Raw genomic sequence first — 23,121 nt, 5'->3', positions numbered from 1 at the left:
GCTAGAAAATCTGTATGCCACATCAATTTATGAAAATTCAGTGGAAGCTATAATATATATCTTACATTTTATTTTCTTATAAAAATTATGGTGAAGCAACTGTCTCTTTCCACTGTTTCACAGGAATGTTATATAAGTATAGTGTCATGGTAAACTTTAGGATTTGCCATTCATTGGAATATTTACAAAGACATAATACTCAATCAATCAATCAATGCGGAGGAAACCAAATTTTTTTTTGATTTTTTAAAAAACTTTTTCAAATTTTGGTTATTTATTTAAAAGCGGGTTAAAAGCCCTGCTTCCTATGATTTGATATGTCAATTTATTTTATTTTTTTTTAGTTTGTTTTTAATTAAAACATCTTACAAAGATCAATCTTCCAACAAAAGAGAAAAAAAAAATAAAACATTATATACACACACATACATACAAACTGACATTACTGTCAGATATCTTTGCCTCAAAGAAATACACCAGCCATATTTTATATATACACACACACACACATATATATATATATATATATTACATATGTATGAATATATACATTTATTACATGTAGAGAGGCTAATGTTTTATATTTATTTCTAACTTTGGCACAAAGCCACAAATTTGTAGGGAAGGGGTATATATATATATATCTATATAGTTGAGTGAATCAACTCCCAGTAAATTACTGGTACTTATTTAATCAATCTCAGGGAGAATGAAGGGCAAAGTCAGCCCTAGCTGGAGTTGGACTCTGAACATAAAGGGGATGTGACACAACACTCCACACAATATTTCGTCCAACACTCCTGTATTTCTGCCATTCAACTGCTCTGATGTTTCATTCTATTGACAGAAGGTAATAAAGCTCTCACTAATTTTTGATTGATGAATATCTATAAAAAGATATGAAACCATTATTATTTCGTGTTTTTCTTTCCTCACAGTGAATCCACACTCAAAATCTGTTTCTCATTTCTTTATCACAAAACTGTTTGCAATTATAAGTGACTCTCCTAAAACTGTGTTAAAAAATGAATGAAACAAATTGTAGCCAAGTCAAAAAATTCAAATGATTTACTTATTTTTTTAAGAGATTGGGCTCAGGGGAAATGAGGAATCATAAAAAAAGGAAAAAGAAAAAACTTTTCAGATCTGAAAAGAAATAAATAAAATGAAGATTTGTAAAAGAAAAAGTAAAAAAAAAAAAGAGAAAGAAAAAGAAACTGAAGAACCATTTAGATTGTTCAAGATACAAGTAAAATTTTGTCAAATGAAGTATTGCAAAAATAACAAGTGACCCCACTATTCTTGCTCTCTTCAATTATTTTCTGGAAGACTTACAAATAGGAACACAAGTCATATCAAACTGTATTTTATTATTTTGTAATTCTCGGGTTAAACTTCAGCAGGAGAAAAATTTGTTTTTAATAATGAACACAGCAAGTCTTATAAGGATGCATCAACATAGGTTTTACTACATTCTGTATCAAATGAAAAAAAAAAAGAACAGAAAAGACTGGAAAAGTAACATTTCTTAACGCACACACACACACACACACACACATCAATAGTTGACAAGGAGCCATGAACCTACACCATATCTCTCTTAACAGCAAAACCTGAAGGGAAGAAAATTACAATGATTTTAACTGAATTCTAGTCTAGAATAATGAACAAATTAATACAAGAGTAAAATAAAAAAAAAAAAAAGCTTATCTAATTTTAGTGTCGTTAGAAATAGATTAAATAGGATTCCTTTTTTTAGAAACATAAAATCTGCAAACAACAAATAAGTCTTCTTAAATTAAAAAAAATGTTAAGCAGTGTGAAGTTAAGACAATCTTAGAATTTCTGTATGACTTGTGAAAATAAAAACATTCACCACATTTGCGAATGAATGTTGTTCTTTAAAGGAAGAGTAACGTGGATAGAAGCTTATGTTAGAGGAGCAGAATTTAATTTAAAAAATAATAAAATACACAATTTGTTTAAACATAATTATATATAAATGTCCTTTAAAATATTTTACAACACTTTAAAAACAAAATATATATTTTTTTATTACAGTTTATTGGAGCATTGTTATAATTTTGGTTTATTTATTCATTTTTTTTTTTTTATAAGCATCAATTTTATGAAGAAAAGAGAGTTCTTTGAGAACAAGAAGGACTGATAAAAGAATCATAATTAACTGCTTGATTTAGGTTTGATATATGCAGAAAAGTATTATCATGTCCTTATTAGTAGAAAAATAAAGTATACATTCTTATGAAATGTGTACTGAGCAGAATCATTTAACATGCACATATAACATATATTAGCTTGCCTGAGTACTTAACAGCAACTAATAAAATTATATATATATATAAATTTATATATATATATATATATATATATATGATGATGCACACATCCACATATATGTGTGCTTAAGAAGGCCAAATATGCTTCACTTTATAACCACCATTCATGTTTGAGGTTGTAGACGGCATTTAAGAAAAATTGCTGTCTGACAATAAGAGTTTACTCAAACACTGGCTATCGAACACAAAGTGTGTCTTCTCTCTGTCTCTTCTTCTGCTTTTGCCCTCCTTCTTGGAATTTAATTTTACCATCCTCACCTCAACCCATACAACAGTTTCTCTCCACTTTTCCCCAGCCATACATACTCAGTTTTTCTCTCCTGGATTCTGTACTAAACACATTCGCTGAATCTTGTCCCTGCACTAATATTACATACCAGTGGGGCTACCTCTCTGCTCGAGCTTTTCCGATTCCTCTCCCTGCACTAGAACTATATACCTCTGGAATTCTCTCTCTGCTTAAATTATCCCTCAACCTGAATGCTAAATGTACAGATACCACCAGCCTGTCTTTCATCCTGAGACAGTCTATAACTACTATAGGTACTCATCTTGCTTTTTATATTAATAATAAAACTTGCAACTATAATTAGATGTACAGATATATACACATATATACATACACATCATAATAGTAGTAGTACTAATAAAAAACATTGTTTCTTAGAGGCACAAAGCCACAAATTTTAAGGGAAGGGGTTACTTGACTAAACTGATTCCAGTATTTGTCTGGTATTTTATTTAATCAAACCTGGAAAGACGAAAAGCAAAGTCAAACAAAGAATATAAATGAACCTAATACAGAACATTTTTGTTTGCTGCCCAACCAAATTTATCATCTGCTGTCTTTAAAAACATTAATAATAATATAAACATCTAAACATCTACCTGTAAATAGCCTTTTAAACTACGAAAAAAATAAAACCAACAAAACAAATTAACTTTGTTTTATCTCCAAGCTGACTCAAAAGGAATGCCTGATCTCAAGTTAATAAACTCTTATTTGTACATTAGAATGATAATTTTCCCTGTCAACACAAACATCATGTATTCCAAAACGTTGATGGTAGTGTGTTGTAATTTAAAGCTATTCTAAAACAATCCCTTAAAATATGGTTTTCTAACTTTCGGCACTAAAACCAAATTATTGTTGATGAAAGGGTACGATATTTAGTTTAATATCCTTGACCAGCATTACTGCCCCTTATTTCTTTAAAATAAAAGGTCTCCTTTTCATATTACCAGCATCGTCAATGTAGGTTTAATATGAAAATTAATGTCACCAGTTATTCATTATTAACGTTTAAATTGTGCTTTCATACTTTTCATGGGCAATAAAAAAACAAATAATTTATACATACATGTATACACACAAACATACATGTTTATATTTCTGAAGAAATGTCCCTGGTGGTAAGAGAATCTATATCTTCTAGGAGACATAGGTTTGATGCCAACCAGTTACTCTCTCACAGTCATTTGTGTTTGTATCCACACTTAATTGGTAAAATAAACATTATTTGTTCAGTCCCAGATAAATCCTTAAAAGAAAAAAAAAAAAAGAAAGAAAGAAGACCAATACACTCACATACACAAATATATACATACATTTCTGCTATGGCAAGAAACCAGAGAAATGTGTTAAGACGAATGTGACTATATCTGTATTTAAAACATATTTGTTTAATAATAATGTCTAATTCTAAGTCATTATTTAAAGCAAAAAAAAAAAAAAAAATTTTTTAAAGTGAAAACCAAAATCTAGTTCTCTGTCAGACATTGATAAAAACAAAGCAGACAATGGAGACCATCTGGATTCTTGAGTTTTCCGTCCTTCGTTGCTCGTTCAACTTATAAAACCAGCATTGTATGAAGCTTATAATGCCCTGCAGCAGGTAAATGCAAACCAAAGACAATGTTGCTTTGCAGGTACCAAAGTAGCATAATTACTGTCTGGAAATCTCTCTTCATTGAACTCATTTACTCAATATCAGTTTGAGAAAAGAAAAAAAAAAAAAAGAATCTTTCTGCTCACAAAAAAAAAAGAAAGAAGGAAAGAAAGAAAAAGTATAGAGTTACATGAATATAAAAAAGGTGAAGAATTTCATGACTATAGTATGTTGGGATGTGAAATAAGTTATCACAAATGAAGTTGACTAGTTATAAAGAAAACCCTCAAAGACACAGAAAAAAAAAAAAAAAAGAAAGCTTTGGATATCTTGCACTCGGGGACGGGATCCCAAACTAATAATTAATGGATTAAAAACAAAAGTATTGAGCTAATAAATAAAACATCATTTCATAGAATTGTATAACTAATGATATTTTCTAGTTAAAAGTTTTATAATAGATAACAGAACGCTTAAAAATTATTTGGAAAAATAAGTCATGAAGTGTCATTGGGTATTTTTCTGTTAAACCAACATGATGAACAGAATTTTAGTAAATCTTTGGTCCATTCCCAATCTCTTCTAATGAACAGCTTGCAGAAACATTTTTAAAATGTAAGTAAAAATCATAATATTACTGATGATGATGATGGTTGTTGTGATTGATGGTGGTGATGATGATATCAGCAGAAGCATGTATTTAGTGACAAATGATTTTAGTAAATGAGATAAAGAGAGGATGTGAGATTGAGGTAATTAAATTAGAAAAGCTGGTAATTCTGAGAAAAAGAAATTTTGTTTTCAACCCAGCATAACAAGCATGGAATGGAAAACAAAATCCATCGTATTGTTTACATGAATTAGGTATGTTTGTGGAGATGGGATAAAAAAAAAAAAAAACATTCATACTCTAATAAGCCAAAAGACCACATCACCAGAATGAGAATATTTAAAATAATCTAATGAGAAGCAAGTATAGAACCAGGATAAAAATATTAAAATCTCATTTAACAAGCAAGAGAAAAGAGAGAAAGGAGGGTTCAAGACAGGGTCCACTCTCTCTCATATTTGCTTTGATCTGTAGGTTATGTTGTTGCATGCCAAACAGCACAAAGAGAATATTTCAATGCTGATGCACTTTAAATAACAGCATTTCTCCATCACCTCAAAGAGGGGAATTTAGCACCGGCATTTCTAATATCAAGGAACCGAAGAAGTGGGTGTTGAGGGGGGGAGATGTAGAACGGTCAAAGAGACAGGTTTTTAGAGAGTAGAGAGGAAATAAGAAATAGCTTAGAATGCATTGATTAGATCGTGTTCATAATATGCAATCAACCACATAATGCCAGAACCAAACAGCAATCCTAAACATTGGATGAACAAATGTAGAAAAGGATGCTCTCCTTCCCGAGTTTCAACAGAAGAAATTTCAGGCAACTGCAATTAAAATAAAGAAAAATAAGTGTAAGAAACAATAAAGATGAAAATGATGTCAAAATAGGTTAAGAGAACAAAACTGAAAATTTAGACAATGTAGAAGAATGTGAATAATATAACTAAGGGAGACAGACAACTCCAGTGAAATTGGAGTTGTCTTCCTTCGCATCAAGTAAATTACAGTGGATTATTATTATTAGGTTGGTGCATAATTATTGTGGATTTTTTTTTTCAATAAATTTTATTCAACAAAAACAATAGCAACATTTAATAAAAACATCTTTAAATGATTATTCTGACCGTCTGTCAAGCAAATGCGAAGCAGTAATTGAAGTAGATGGTAAATATGCTCCGGAATAATCATTTAAACACGTTTTTGGCACATGCTGGTGGCACATAAAAAGCACCCACTACACTCTTGGTGTAGTGTCGAAACATTGCCAGATCAGATTGGAGCCTGGTGTGGACTCCTGGTTTGCCAGTCCCCAGTCAAACCGTCCAACCCATGCCAGCGTGAAAAACGGACGCTAAACGATGATGATGATGATAAGGAAAAAAAGATCTAGCCAAGGATAAACTAAATACAGCACTGAAAGCCAATGGAATATTTGTAAATGTGTAATGTTGTTGCAATTTACAACAGTGAATGATATTACACTGCAAATATAAAACTAGGTGAACTCAGCCATTAAGATTTAACCTTTTAGCAATCAGATTATAGTCAAATGTAATTCTTATTCTCATTGATTCAAATTAATCCTGCATTATCTAACAGGTTTCAGATTTCAATGTGATTCTTTTAGAATGACATTGTGAGGTAGGAGCAGTTGGCTGGATCTGGCCAGTTTGAACATAAAACAAAGACTATTTGGGCTTGATATGCCCAGTTTAACCCTTTCGTTACCAACCCGGCTGAGACTGATCTGGCTCTGAGTACAAATGTCTTGTTTTCAAAAGTTCTGAATTAAAATCTTCCACCAAACCTTAGTCACAATTTATGTTCCTAACATAAGCTGAACGATAACTGAGTTATTTTACTAAATTCTGTGTTATATTTAAAGTAATTGAAAGAAACACAGAGCATCTCAAGAGAAATATGGTAACAAAAGGGTTAAAATATATAATAGAGAAACAATTCTGTAGTGCTGAAGAGTTAAATCTGCTGTTCATAGCTGTGATACAATTGGGGAAAATGTGAACTTATAGCTTCTCATATCATTGTCCAGTAATGCATCAAATCAACCATTTGTGTTCTAATCTAATATAGTTTCTCACCTTACATAAGAGGGTAAAAACAAAGGTTGAAAAAAAATATTGAAATGAACTTTAAATAAATGTACTTACCATGTCAACTAAAGCAATATAAAGAAACATGCCTCCGACAGCTGCAAAAATCCAAACTGTGACTGAATTTATATTACCAAGTAACACTCCAATTATCATTCCAAAAAGGCAGAGCACAGAAGAAATAATGTTGTAGGTTATGGCTTTACGAAGACTCATGCCAGCCCTCAGTAATACTGCAAAATCTCCTGCAAAACAGTAGACAGCATTAAGTTTAATAGATTACATAATCTTAATCTTTTAAAAATGAATTTGACTATGATTACAAAATTAGAGTTCTAGAGTACTGGGTATCGACCAAAAGACAGTTCTATATTTAAGAGATGAGGAATTATGTACATTATTTACATTTGACGGATATTTGTCCTCATCTTGTTTGCAGGCATTCAAACAACCTAATTAGTAAAATGAAGTCTTAGCGAATGAAAAATAATTAAACTTAGATTTCTTAACTTAAAGTGACACTACATTAATAAGATAATCTTATCTTTCGGGTATTTTCATTATTTCGATATAGTGATAGTTTAAATGCTTGAACAGTAAATGTTCAATTGTCAAGAAATAATGGGAAAGGAACAGTCCTAGCAGCACAGAGGTTTACAAAACTCATGGGAAAAGTATTGTAGGAACAAATGGAAAGAAATTGCCATTGCATATAAGAAAAGAAACACATCAAAAACTGTTTCGTTTTGTACCTGACTTGGACACTCAATAACAATGGAGGATCCAGAGTACTTGTAAGACTAACACATTAAATATTTGTGTGCAAATATATAAGATATCAAAACCGGAAGTGGTACAAACCTATTTCATGAGGTAGTTCATGACAAAGTACAGCTATGGCTGTGCTGCATCCTACTGTTGTACTGAAACCAAAAGCAGCCCCAATTGCTAGACCGTCACACAAGTTATGGATACCATCACCAATAACAACAATCCAAGCCATTGCAGGAATATTGTGGCCATCTGCATCAATGCAGGGGACATGAGAATGGCCATGTTGCTGGTAAAAATTGGAGGTATTTTGGTTATTCGGACCATGTGATGGGGACATCATTGTTGTGTGTTCTTCATCTGACTGCTGAACCTGCTGTTGGTTACATTCTATCATATCAGCATGGCTATCTTCAGCCAAGTCTTTTAATGCTGCAAATAAAAGAAAAAAGAAAAATAAAATCAACAGACTACAACATATTTTGTCTGATAGATTTTCTTAGAGCATGAAATAAATGGTTTTTGTTTAATGAAAGAAAATATAAATGTAGACAGAGTTAATAAAAAACTTCAGAAAGCAATCATTACTTAATACAATTTATAACTGTAAAAGAGCAAACATACCTCTGTTAGGGTGTACCATCATAACAACATCTTCGCAAGATTGATAGTGTGAACTGCGGCTACGATGAGAGCTTAATTTGTTTCCAATACTAGAGTCTCCTTCTGAAATAGTTGAAACATGGGAGCAGTTTCGCTTCTTCTTCTGAAAGTAAAACAATTCATATTATTTATTTATTTATTTATTTGATTTTTTAAAGGTCTTCAACTCAATTGAATTTTCTAGTTTAAAAATTCTTTAATCAAAACCACTAAAGTTCTTATAGGTTCCTAAAAGGCCAATACCCAGAGCTCTGTTTCCATGGTATTTGTTTCTACTCTAGGCACAAGGCCCGAAATTTTGGGGGAAGGGGCCAGTCGATTAGATCGACCCCAGTAAGCAACTGGTACTTAATTTATTGACCCTGAAAGGATGAAAGGCAAAATCGACCTCGATGGAATTGCACTCAGAACGTAAAGACAAACAAAATACCGTTAAGTATTTCACCCGGCATGCTAACATTTCTGCCAGCTTGCTGCCTTCCTTGGTATCAAACACATAAAGGTATTTGCCAAACTAGTATGATTATTGCAGATGATTTTCAGAGATATGCATTTTAATCCTCAAATTAGGTGAACAGAAGTAGATAAGAAGCCCACTACACGCTGACAGTTCACCATAGAGGCTACCAACTTCATCTTGTAAAATATTCTGTTGCAGAAATGGTGACAAATGCAAAGCAGATGGTTACAGTTGCATGTTCCACAAAAAATAAATTAAGAGAACAAACAATTTAATAGAGATTCAGTAAATATAATGCTAATGTTAGTTTGTGTGTGTGCATGTAGATATATATATATATATATACACACACACACACACATATAAATAGCTAAAACACTGCCAGCCATTCCTACCACCCCACTCCCCATAGCCAATCTTTTCACAAGCATCTTACACTGTATCAAATGTCACAATGGACAGTGTAGATGTATAGAAAGTAAAAAGATGTGATAATAGACATACTACACAAACTAACAGGAAAATGTCGAGAAAGTGGAGTTTTTGCAAACATATAGATTTGTAAATACACAGAAATGAGAAAGGAGGACACATTTACCTTATTTCTTTTTTCAGTACGCATTAATGTAACAATTGTCATAACTCTTTCCATAATGAAAAAAACAACAATTCCAAGCAATCCAACCATTCCTTTTAAAATGGAACTTCTATCATGAGGAACAGAATGAGATTCTTCACACTGACTGTGATTGTGGTTATTTACTAAAGCCTGAATAGATTTTAAAAAAAACGTAAATTATCATGAGTATGAACATAAAATGATAATGAGAACAAATGGACATAAATAGAAATACACAATGCCCACCAAGTCTCTAAAATTCCCTTGTTAGTTTTTTTTCTAATCTGTTTATAAACAGAGATTTGGCATGAGAGTAGAGAGCAGTGTTCTTAAATCAACACAAAAGAGTGAAGGGAGTGACAAATTTTCTTTCTTTGACATACTATGCTTTAATTACGATGGAATGTCAAAAGTATATTTGCCTTGGGTGCTGAGAACCCTTGCCACATCACTGATTTATACTGAATTCAAACATATTCTTATTTTGTGAAAAGTGAACAGTTAAGCCAACCCCCCCCCCCAGGAACTGTCATCAACAGGTAATTAAATAGTTATGGGATGGATGAAAATACAAGGTTCATCATCATCATCATCTAATGTCCATTTTCCAAACTGGTATGTGTTGGATGGCTTGACAGGAATTGGTAAGGCCAGGAGCCACACCAGGTTCCATTATCTGTTTTGGCTTGGTTTCTACAACTGGACACCCTTCCTAATGCCAATCATTTTACAGAGTGCTTTTTACATGGCACCAGCACCAGTGCTTTTTATGTGGCACCAGCACCAATGCTTTTCATGTGGCAACAGCACCAGTACTTCTTATATAGCACCAAAGCCTTTTAAGTTTGAATGTTCATATCTGAATAGGTTCTTCTCAAGAAGAACAGATCATTGCTTTTCACAAATGTTGTCATCATCAACACCATCAATTAATTACCTGACACTGTAGCATCTTTACAGTAAGGCTGTGTAAAAAGCCTAAAGTATGCTTACTGCTTGCTAGAAATGACAAGATTTCTTGTGGAAGGAAAGATATGCCTTATCTTTTAGCATGAAGCATATAAAAATTTAATCACCATCTTCAGACCATGCAAAATGGTTGTCATAAACACCCAACTCTAACAGGATTAAAAAAAAGATTAGAATAATTCAAAAATCAGTAAATAAAATAATGCTGATGGTGCTTCATGATCTGCACAAAAATGCATACATTTATATATATTTACAAGAATTATTGTCCCACGAGCAGTTCATGACCACTTCATATACATTTTATGTTTGTATGGTCAAGATGAATTTCACTGGACAATTTAGATTTGCTTCAAGACAAACAGTAGCTATTAAAAACTAACCTAATAGAAAAATTTTGAAAACATTAATCCTTGATTTTTCTCTAACATATTAGAAACAATTAAAGCAATTAAATAACAATGAGAGACTAGAGTTATACATACATGAGGTAGTAAGTGAAGAAGTGCATCACCGGAGAGTGCTCCAATAGCTACTGCTACCAACCACTGAAGCAGATGGTTATAAAACACTCTCTGCATAAACGGAATTAAACAAACACCAAATAACCCAACAGAGCTGATACCAAGAACTGCTAAGAAACTCCACAGCCAAACTGAAATAAAAAACAAAACAAAACAAAAGTTGAAACAATTACATGTATGAAAATTAATCAATGTGTCACTAATTGTATCAAATATTGAAATGATATGCGAAAGAGTATTACCTTCATAAGGTATATTGCTAACACTTCGTGTTGGACATGTGTTGTTGTGTTCATGACTAGTAGCATCCGTGTGTCCCGTGTGTTCATGATTATGGTCATCGTGGTGTTGATGTTGATGATTGTGTTCACTATGGTTACAGACTTTGCTATCAAGCTGCTGAAGTAAAGCTGGGCATAGACTGATAAACTGTTCTGAAGTCAATTTATTGGTGTTAGTGAAATGGAAAGTAGACAGATAGTCGGTCAACGACATACACTACAATAAAAAAACAAAAAACAAAAAAAAAAACAACTCAAATTAAATTAGATATCAAAAAGTTTAGAAAGAAATATATAGAAGTAAAATGTGAAAAGAGAAAATGAACGAAGGGAAACAATTAAAAAAAAATCACCATCCTCACCAAAAGTGATTATCTCTCTTGAATATTTGGTAGCTTTTTAAATATTGCCTGCACTCTTGTCCTTACCAGTCGTGGCTAGTGTATAGGAACTGCAGCTTTCCACTCGATATTATCGATAACGTTCAATACAACAAGTCCTTTTTTCTTTAATGCTTTCTTTAAACTTGTACATTATATAATCCTTAAGCTTAATGTCAGTAGCCATCCCCTAGTTTATGAAAAAATACAAAAATCCTTGTATAGAACTATGCACTTCACAGTTCCAGCAACGCGGTGTTTGGCTGTTGTGTGCACGCTCACATGTCCAAGATAGGAAGCTTCATACTAGGGACAGAGAGTACTGCATGAATGACAGTGCCAGGTGAAAGGTAGTGTTTCTTTTTGACTGTGTGTGTGTTTATATTCTTGTCAAGTGATGGTGGGGGGACAAACACAGACACACACACACAGACATATATATAACAGGCTTCTTTCAGTTTCCATAGACTCACGGAGGCAATGTGACCGATGTCTGTGGCGCAAAGCTGGCATGTGAAAAGCACCCTTTGGGTGTTGGGCCTCATGGAGGCAACTGGCACCTGTGCAGGTGGTACATAACAGCACACATTACATTCTTAGAGTGGTTGGTGTTAGGAAGGGCATCCAGCTGTAGAAACCATGCCAAGTCAGACTGGAGTCTGGTGCAACCACTTGGTTTACCAGCCCTAGTCAAACTGTCCAACCCATGCTAGCATGGACAACAGATGTTGAAAGATAATGATGATGATGATAATGATTGAAGGTTTTGGTCAGTCCGAGGCCATAGAAGAAGATATTTGCCCAAGGTGGGACATAAACAAACCAACACCAGTTATCAAGCAGTGTGGAGGGGTAAGAAATAGAGACACAGTTTCTATACATCAAATTCTCTCACAAGATCAGGGCTATGGTAGAAGACTCTTGCCCAAGGTACTGTGCAATGAGACAACCTGGAATCAGCCAGATTCCCAATGTGATATCCCTTCCCACCAAAATGATATTTCTTCATACATATATGCTTGATAATAAGGAAGTTAGGCAATATTTTAAGGTAGTTGACTATTAACCCTTTAGCATTCAGATTACTGTCAAATGTAATGCTTATTTGTCCACATTTTTTTAAAAAATGGATCCTCGGATTTTCTTGCAACTTTGAGATTTCAAAGATGTGATTATTTGTTTTTAGAACAACATTACAGGGTAGGTACAAGAGGCTGGATCTGGCTATTTTAAGCCTAAACCAAATAGATTATTTGGGCCAGATCTGGCCAGTTTAAATGCTAAAGGATTAACCTGGAAGTAACCACAATTTTCCTTCTTTAGTTGCTCCCATTCTGGTTATGTTATCAACAGCAAAACAAAGTTATAATTCCGTTAAAACAATTACTGCATCATCATTATTTTTTCATGTATCAAAGAACATTTGCAAACGAGTCTCCTAATTAATTACTCGATTTTCAGTATTTACTGCTACCTCATCTGATAATCTAACTTGGCTGTTCCTATTAAGCACGTAGTGACAGCGCATAGCTTAATGGCGAAAGTCTCTGGCTTAAACCCTAAAGTCGTGACTTCAATTCCCAGTGACACATTGTGTTCTCGAGCAAGACCCTTTACTTCACGTTGCTCCAGTCCATTCAGCCGGCAATAATGTGTAGTACTTGTATTTCAAAGGGCCAGCCTCGTCATACTCTGTGCCACACCGAATCTCCCCAAACTACATTAAGGGTACACACATAATTTTGTGGGTTGGGGACTCGTCAATTACATTGACCCCAGCACTGAACGTACTCATTTTATCAACTCTGAAAGGATGAATGGCTAAGTCAACCTCGGCAGAATATGAACTCAGAATGCAAAGATGGAGGAAATGCTGTAAAGCATTTTGTCCGACACTAGGTTGATAATAACAAATTCATTATTTTAAAAATTAATTGAATTTGTATAATGTACTTCAAAAGAAATATGGCAACAAATGGTGAGTTTGATTTCTATATAATTGTAGATGTATTATCTACACACATATTTAGAACTTCTTGTTAGACAAATGTTTCATAGGAGAGTATTTTTCTCATATTTTGCAACCTAACTGAAGCACCAGCATGAAAGCAGAAACTTAGCTATTTGATTAGAAAGCCACCTTTTGTGAAAAGCCCTCGAACAATAACTGTTGAGTCCTTTTCAACCACAGAATACATTCCCCCACTACTCAAAGCTATGTGCCAGCAGCTTAGCTGTTTGACATATTTTCCACACATCTGCAATGCCTCCAGCTATGACACTACAACTGTTACCACACGTTGTTAGTTAGTGCTATTGTTATAGGCTTTGCCAATATCCAGATTGCTGTTAATTCAGGGGGAAAAAAACAACAACAACACACTATGGGAATTGTGAGATGAGTCAAAGAGCCAAATAAAATGTCCACTGAACTCAAAATACAACAATTAATCTGACTAATGTATTACAATGTGGTTTACTCAACACAGACCCAACTAGGGTTTCTCAATAACACTAATAACTAAATGCTGCACAGACTTTTTCTTTTTTTTTTCTCCATGAAGCCAACCTTAAAAGAACATGGACAAATTTCCTCTCTTCAGCCTCTCCTATTTATGGAAACCTTCATCCACATGAAGACAGAAGTAAAGAAATATTTATCAGAACAACACAAATTCATTAATAAAAACAAAGAGAAATTCCTAGATACTGCAACAATAAAAAAAAGAGAGAAGACAGATCAGTAATTAGTGCTTCGTATATCAGCTTAAATCACCTGTCTGCCCCACTCCCTGTATCTTTTAGTTGTTTTAGTCGAGAGACTTCAGCCATGCTGGGGCACCCCCTTCAGGAATTTCAGTCAAATGAATCAACCCTAATATTTAGTAGATTTAAAAAAAAAATATTCTTTGTAAGCCTAGTACTTATTCTATCGGTCTCTTTTGCCAAACAGCTAAGTTATGGAGCTGTAAACACACCAGCACCAGTTGTCAAGTGGTGGTGGGATAAAAACACAAACATACGACAGGCTTCTTTCAGTTTCCATCTACCAAATCCACTCACAAGGCTTTGGTCAGCCCAAGGCTATAGTAGAAGACACTTGCCCAAAATATCATGCAGTGAGATTGAACCTGGAACCATGTGGTTGGGAAGCAAACTTCTTACCACACAGCCACATCTATGCCCATAAAATGATTTCATGAGTGAGTACAGTACACAGTAGTGTACGAATGAATTTTGTTAGTCTGCGTCACTGAATTCCAATGTTCTGAAAGAAAGTTCTAGTTAGATTTATTTGTTGCAGTATATTATACAGTGATGCTCTAACAAATGAAATGGTTCCAAGATTCACTCTCACAGAATATTTTCAGTTTTCCTTCAAATTTGTTTAGAATTATTGATCTCTGAGGATTTGGAATACAGATGAGTGAGATACAAAATTGAATTTCACTGGGAATAGGGTGCAGTTATCTGATATTTATCAGCACATCGACCCAAGAGTTGAAATTCAAAGCCAATACAAAATTTAAATCCAGAATATAGAGGGGTAAAAAGCAAACTAAGAACTTGGTTGCTTCTACCAACTTTCTACCATTATGTTTCATTATTTGACTGAATCTTTTAGTTTTTACTCATTTCAATATTGGACTGTAGCCATGCTGGGACATGACATTGAAGGGCTTATTTAGTCAAACAAATTGAATTCAGAACTGAGTATTTTTTAAAGCCTGTCTGGTACTTATTCTGTTGGTCTCTTATACTGAAGTGCTAAATTATGGAGGCATAAACAAACCAACACCAGTTGTTGAGTAGTGGTGGGGGACAAATGCAAAAGACACACACATATATATATATGTATGTGCGTGTGTGTGTGCATGATGGGTTTCTTTCAGTTTCCGTCTACCAAATCCATTCACAAGGCTTCAGTCAGACCAGGGGTATAATAGAAGACACTCGCCCCAAGGAGTGACAGGCTAGGACTGAACTCAGAGCAATGTGATTGAAAAGCAAGCTTACCATACAGGTATGCTTGCACTATCAAAAGATAAAACGTTGAAAATCTTTAATAATAAATTAGACTTGAAAATATTGTGTGATGGTAAGTCTTTCAATTATTTTAGTTCTTTGAACACCAGCAGGGAGTACAACAAATAATCTAGCACAGCCTAGCCTTCGTGGCACTGAGGTTCAAACAAAACAAACTAAGAAAATATTCAAGTATATACTGCAATGGGGAACTGTACCCACCTGTGATCAAAATTTTAAAAACTGGCAATCTGTTGGTTACAACAAGGATTCCAGTAGATCCAATCAATGGAACAGCCTGCTCATGAAATTTTATATCCAAGTGGTTGAGCACTCTACAAACATGAATACCGTTAATGTTGTTCTCAGGGAGATTCAGCGTAACACAATCTTTTCTACACTAGACACAAGGCCCGAAATTTTTTTAGGGAGAGGGCCAGTCGATAAGATCAACCCCAGTGTGCAACTGGTACTTAATTTATCGACCCGAAAGGATGAAAGGCAAAATCGACCTCGGCAGAATTTGAACTTAGAACGTAAAGCGTGACACAGAATGCGACAAAGTTGGCTCTTTGAAATGCTGAGTGAATTGGAGCAATGTAAAGTGTCTTGCCCAAGAACACAATACACTGCTGGCTATTGAATTTATGGCCTCATAGCCAAATATACTAAACACCAAGCCACACATGGAAATAGACACATAATTTAAGCTGATGCTTGAAACATTAAAACTACTTCAGAAAAGGTTCTCACATTATTATGATGGAAAGTTTTAATTTAAAGAATAAGAAAACAACTTTTCTACAAAAAAACACAATGAAACAGGTATGGTCACTTCGTTATTCAAATGCTATACAACTGATGTAAAGCGTAAATTTTAGATTAAGATCGGTACCTGATGAGTCAATGAGGGGCTTCTACAATGTTACTTACTCTGTTGGAAATAGCAGCCAAATCTCTTAAATTGCATTTCCCAAATTCTTTGCACACAGAAAAAAGGCAAGATGGTCATGGCTGGAATACCTCTGAGCAAAGGCTGATCAGGAGCCAAATATCTGACCTCTTCTAGCATTAATTACAAGATGATAATTTGAATCAGATATTTACTTAAACATTTTCAAAATCTAAATCTGACAGGTTTCATTTGATTAAACTGAATAGAATTTTGAATTCTTATTTGCAGTCACATCACTGAAGACTGTCTCTTTGAGTTAGCTTCTGTCATATTCCAGAGAATAAATAATATCCTTTATTCTTGAACTGCTTTTGTTGTTTAGCCCCAGGTGAGTCTTAACCATGACCAAAACATTTATCTTGCATGGCAAAGTTTACCTAAGACCACATTATCCTGTGTTCTTTAATTAAAGAGCATAATCTGAGAGATATGACTGCTATTTGTTGCATGTTAAGCAACCACATTGAGGTTCCTCAACGGCTCATTCTTTAGGTTCTTGTGGGGGTATAAACAGTGAGATTGTTTTTAGCAGCTCAACCAGTTAACATTGAATACAATAATTAGTTAAATTAGGTGCAAATATTATGAATCCTAAATTTAAACTATTTAGCATTTAAACAGACCATATATTCCACCTATTTTATGTTCAAACTGACAAAATCAGGCCTCTCACACCAACCCTACAATATCATTCTAAAAATTAACAGTTACCATATCAAAATCTCAAAGCTACAAAATAAAGTGCAATTAATTCAAAACAGTGAATAAATAAGCATTGCATTTGACAGAATAACCAGAATGCTTAAGGGTTGTGTTGTAGACTAATCTAGAATTGAATGAGGAAAAGGGGATATATTTAAAAAAAATAAATGCATACAAACTTGAAATCAACAAGTCTTGTTAATTTCTTTCCTTCATATCAGGCTTAACCATAATTGACACACACACACATTTACATTATTGTTATCTCTTAAAATTTGAAAGCATTTGCCAATAATGATGTTTGATTTAGATAAGATAATGTTTTAACATTTAGTGACAGATGCAGGTGGTTTTGTTTCAACAAAACCATTAAAAGCTACTTGTGAAATGTGAAGACAAGAGTTACTTTCGTTGAAACCAAAATAATGTGGGGTTTTGATTAAAAAGACTACTTATATTGCTAAATAGTCAGTTTATAAAGAAACCTATATACATATATATATATAATACTTCTACAGTACCAACTTAATCTTTATTTTAAATTTTATATGGTACAGGGTACTTCAAATCTAAAATTCTCAGAGAAGTATAATATTATAGCAGGAATAAATTAATATTCTGAACATTGGTAAATCATGAGTGTGAGATGTACCCTCATTCTCTTTATGAAATGAGATATTAATCGACTGATGCAAAGTTTCAGACGTAGCATGCAATTTCTTTGTAACAAAAAATCTACTCTCTCAAAGTAAGATTCAGACGGAGAATAAAAAAATAATTCGATGCTGGTTTAACTGAAGAATATTTTTAAAGGTTGAAAAATTATGAATCTGAACAGCTATGCTAGGATCCTCCCCACCATCTCCGAATTGAATGCTAAATGTTATGTGATCAGTTCTGCTTCAAGACATTCAATCTTACACATGCACGATTAAATATGAATGAAAAGGATGCAGGCAACATTCCGTCGGTTGAGGAGACCGAATATCTTTAGCTGATTGATTAGAAATATCTCTGAAGTTATAAAGAACTTGGGATTCGTTCGAAGTAACTTTTTATTGCCTTTTTTTTTTCTTTCTTCTTATTGCTTTCGAGCCAACTGCTGATGGTGTGGACATACATATAATTTTGAGTGTTAGTTTCTTGCTAATCCGAGTTTCGCCTGGAGGTGAACAGACTCTTGTGGCAGGAGACACACACACACACACACATGAATGAGAGAGAAAAAGAGAAATTTAGCTTTTAATCCACTTGAAAGGGTCAGTTCTTGTATTTTAAAGCCATTTGGGGGTTTACAGTATATTGACTGAAGATAATAATGTGGAGGCATTTTTTTTTGTTTATGTCTGTTCGCATGTGTGTGTGTACTATACACACATGTGTTTGTATGCGTATGATATACTGGTGTTAATATATTGTATAGTAATAAAAGGGGGTACTTTATTTGCTTTTAATACATGCATATATGACAAAAATTAAAGTTTGTGTTGCAAAATATTGCCGACTTAGAAGGGAAGAGAGAATAGTGCAAAGTGGTAGCGGAGGAAAAATAACAAGTGAGCGAAGAAGAAAAACAATATATGGAGAGAGAGAGAGTGAAGAGAGGAAAGAAGTGAGTCTGGTTTTATGTACATAGAAGGTTAGTAGTAGAAAATATGTAAAAGTAAGAAAAATGTGAATATTACCGCTGATGATGGACGGTTGTTTTTCCCATTGTTGTTGGAATCAGAAGTTGATATGTGACTAGATACGTGTCTCCTGGAGCGAGCACCTTGAACAGAATTCAGCCCTTCCGTGGAAGCTTTCGAAGAATGAAGAAAAGATGGATTCGAGGGGACAGAAGACTTGGAAGTTGAGGACAACAAATCGGAGACATTCTGGCCAGTTTGAAGGCCGAGGCTGGAAAGTAAGAGTTTCAAACCGTCTAATGTCAAAGTGTCGGCTTCGCCGTATTTGTCAAAAAGAATCTTTATGTAGTGTAAAGTAGTGTTCCTACTATGGGGTAGGGAGATCTGGTGTTCGGATTCGAAATGAAGACTAGTTTTCTCATAAGATGGGGTACTTTTTTGCTTGTAATTATCTTCATGTCTGGCATTATGCGATGATTGTGGTGGCGGTGTCGTATTTGGTGACGGTGGTGGTGGTAAAAGCCGGGTTTTCTCCGATTTACTGGGAGAAGAAGGCGACAGAAGCAAACAGAAGAGAAAACATAAGATGCAATACTTTCCAGTGAATACCGGGCACATTGTCACAGCTTAGTCGTAAAGAAAATGTTCAATGTAAGACAAATTAACACGCTTGGAGAATATTTTTCTTTTTCTTCAACTAACAAATAAAAGACATTAATGAAAAGATAAAAAAAAATGTGTTCAAATTATTTAAATAAAAGAAAAAAAAATGAAACAGATTGAATTTTTTTTCTTCTAAACATCAATTCACATCCTCTCCAAAATTAATTAAACAATCAATTATTATTATTATTAACGTTTTTTTCTTGTTGTTTTTTTTTTGTTTTTTTTTTTCGCAAAATAAAACAAATAGAGAAGTTGGGGAAAATGAAGGTGTGGACTGCAATGTAAATAATGAGATTTTGCTATGTTCTTGCTTGGAATTTTCCAATAAAAAGAAGAAACATGTTCGTTAGAATACTCCGAAATATCAAAACGGGATCGCTGTGCTTAGTTTGTTGCGTTGGATAGGTCCCTATGCTGCAGACAAAATTGAAATGCGGGTATATAGCAAGTTTGTGTATCTATTATATATATTCTCATCATGACCCAAATTATTTACATTTGAAGGTCCCGGTTGAAATTTTTCTAACACATGGCCTTTCACGTTTGTTTTGGGCCGTGCGCAGAGAAGACGTGAAAAAGCAATATGGCGACGGATTCACATTTTCCACTGATTTCACATCCTGGGCCCTCACACGTCACATGGCTCCCTCACATAATCAATACGCAGGTTCGAATTTACTCAGCACACACACCTACCAACGACGATCTTAGAATAATGAAAAAAAAAAAAAAGAACCAAACACCCAGCGCTAACTTAATATTATATCTGTATATAAATATATGGAATCTGTATTATATGAATAGACTTTGTTAAGTAATGAATACATTATTTGTTTTCATTTTTTTTTTAACGTATAAATAAAAAAATAAATTTGTAAACAAATCTGTCACATTTTTTTGGCATTAGCTTGCAGTTGCTGCAGGCAGCTTTTAAGCTCTTACTGCAAGTGTAAATATAACTAATTTTACTTTTCTTATTCCCATAACGGATGTTGTCTAAATCCAGTTAACTTACTTCGGCAGTTAACAACAATAGAATCGTTAAATCAGCTCGACATTACGCGTTCGCGTCTTCATTTTCTTTTTTCGTTGAAGAATCTTAACCAGTTTTTTTTCGGTGCAGTCACACACGCACACACACACACACGCACGCACGCACACACACGTATACATACATACAGACACCATACGTATACACACACACATATGCGCACGCGTACATGCATATACAGCTGTGTATGTGTGTGTACACATACACATAAAACACATGCATACGTAATACTAACGCTTACACACATAATACTGTGTATAATATACACACATACTTGAAAAAATACACAATCACACGCATACATACATAATATACGCACACACACATATACACAGAGAGAGAGAGAGAGAGAGAGAGAAAAAAAAAGTGCATACTGTACGCAATGTATGAGCATATATGTATGTATGTATATATATATATATATATATATATATATATATATATATATATATATATATATATATATATATGAATGTATATATACATATATATATATATATACAAATATAAAAATAAATATATATATATATATATATATATATATATATATACATATATATATATATATATATATATATATATATATATATATATATATATATATATATATATAAGCCTATTTGTGTGCGTGTGAGTGTTTGGGTATGTGCACACACGCACACATACACGCGTTCGCACACATACACACACACATATATACATATATATACATATATATATATATACATACATATATACATACATACATATATATATAGAGAGAGGGGGAAGATCTTTTTATCTTTCACTTGTTTTGGTCATTAGACTGCGGCCATGCTAGAGCACCGCTATGAAGAACTTTTACTCGAATGATTCGACTCGAACATTTTTTTTCAGAGCCTAGTACTTATTCTATTGGGTTTTGTTGCGCCGAACCGCTAAGCTACGGGAACGTAAACACACCAACACCGGTTGCCAAGCGGTGGTAGAAGACAAACACAGTCACAAACACACACACATACACACATATATATCGGGAGGGTCATTTTTTTCTGCCAAATAAACACACGCACTATATATTCGTTCTTCACTTCAGACTTATTTTATTACTGTTCTTATTTTATGTTCTATGTCTGGGAATCTTTCGTCACACCTCCTCAGCGACTCTCCATCCCACGTGTCTCTTCCTGTCCATAAAAGTGCGTGTTTATTTGGGTAAAAAATAATAACCATCTCGAAATGTAACAATACTCGTTTCAACACACAATTTCACATCAGAAATCTTGCAAAACAAATATACAAACGTACACACACAACAGACTTTTATAAAATTCTGTCTACCAAATCCACTCACAAGGCTTTGGTCAGCCGGAGACTATAGTAGAACTTGCCCAAGGTACCACGCAGTGGGATTGAACGTGGAACCATGTGGTTGGGAAGCAAACTTCACTGGAAAACTGAGATGTGGCCTTCATACATTCCCATCGTTTGTCGACGAGGTTCGTTGAACGCTAAAAGGCTTTCTCATCCTAAAAGGCAAAAAGAAATACGGATCATAAGGGAATTATTGCAATAATGGTTTTTATTAAGCATTAACCGAGTTAAATTTTGGGACTACTAGACCATATAGATCAGGAGTTCAAATCCTCTCTCTACCAGTGTTTTATCGTGCTTCTGGTCAGGATATCGTATTCTAGCATCTTACATCCTTTGTTCACATTAGTATGATGTAAAGGCACTAGACTTTTCTGGGGTACTTGATCAGCGATAGACAAGCGTGCTGTTCAAGGGGAACTTGAATTTTCACCTATTAAACGCAGCGATAATCAGAATTAAGCACAGGTTTTATGAATTTGCAGCGATGATTCGAAACCGAACCGTTAGGTAGCCGGTCAGACATCACGATCGAACCACAGTAGTTTCACGTGATCGATCTATTAAGCAACCAAGCAGTGTTAAGCCATCACGTGATTCAATCTTCTAGAATTTTCTTGTACCCTATAAAGAGGCTTTTTTTTGTGTGGTAATTGTAGAATGTTGAGGCAACTGTGCGTTATATCTCTATTCTTACTACATCCAGCCGATTGCGACAGATGGTCGATAGTAGATAGGAATTTTCGTCGCTGCGAATATAATGCAATACAAATATAGAACAGTGAGTTTCCAGTTGTGATGGGCAACCGAAAGATTGCTTGTCATAAACTCTAAGCAGTGTGTCTCTCTTAGTATGTAATTTTGGCGTTAGCATTTGTAAAAATCCAACACAGCCAAATCATTATGTGCAGTACTAAAATTTTCAGCTAATTGTTCACGGATGTTGTCAGTTATTTCTTCACGCAGCTCGAGAAATACATTTTCATTCATCGACTCAACCAATTATCACCTCAGATAATCCACGGTGGATTTCTCTCTGGTTTGTGAAATGTTCTTTCGTACTTTCTAAAATTTGTAGTTTGCAACAAATCGTGAAAATCGCT

The 23,121-nt window shown here is 34.1% G+C and overlaps 1 protein-coding gene across 1 annotated transcript; it reads right to left on the bottom strand.

Moving 5' to 3' along the window:
* Window positions 1-4,381: 4,381 nt before the first annotated feature.
* On the bottom strand, window positions 4,382-20,763 carry LOC106870693 (metal cation symporter ZIP14). The gene is made up of 8 exons (XM_014916855.3): window positions 19,006-20,763; window positions 11,219-11,474; window positions 10,938-11,107; window positions 9,463-9,633; window positions 8,366-8,507; window positions 7,832-8,173; window positions 7,028-7,215; window positions 4,382-5,683 (listed from the first exon to the last, which is right to left on the bottom strand). Exons 1-8 carry the CDS (start codon window positions 19,564-19,566, stop codon window positions 5,540-5,542), a joined length of 1,974 nt encoding a protein of 657 aa, XP_014772341.1. The 5' UTR covers window positions 19,567-20,763; the 3' UTR covers window positions 4,382-5,539.
* Between the last annotated feature and the right edge of the window lie 2,358 nt (window positions 20,764-23,121).

Source organism: Octopus bimaculoides, chromosome 16 (genome assembly GCF_046866305.1).
Source record: "Octopus bimaculoides isolate indiv1 chromosome 16, ASM4686630v1, whole genome shotgun sequence".
Taxonomy (NCBI): domain Eukaryota; kingdom Metazoa; phylum Mollusca; class Cephalopoda; order Octopoda; family Octopodidae; genus Octopus; species Octopus bimaculoides.
Note: the sequence above shows the minus strand (reverse complement) of the source record. Positions and strands in the feature narration are given on the sequence as shown.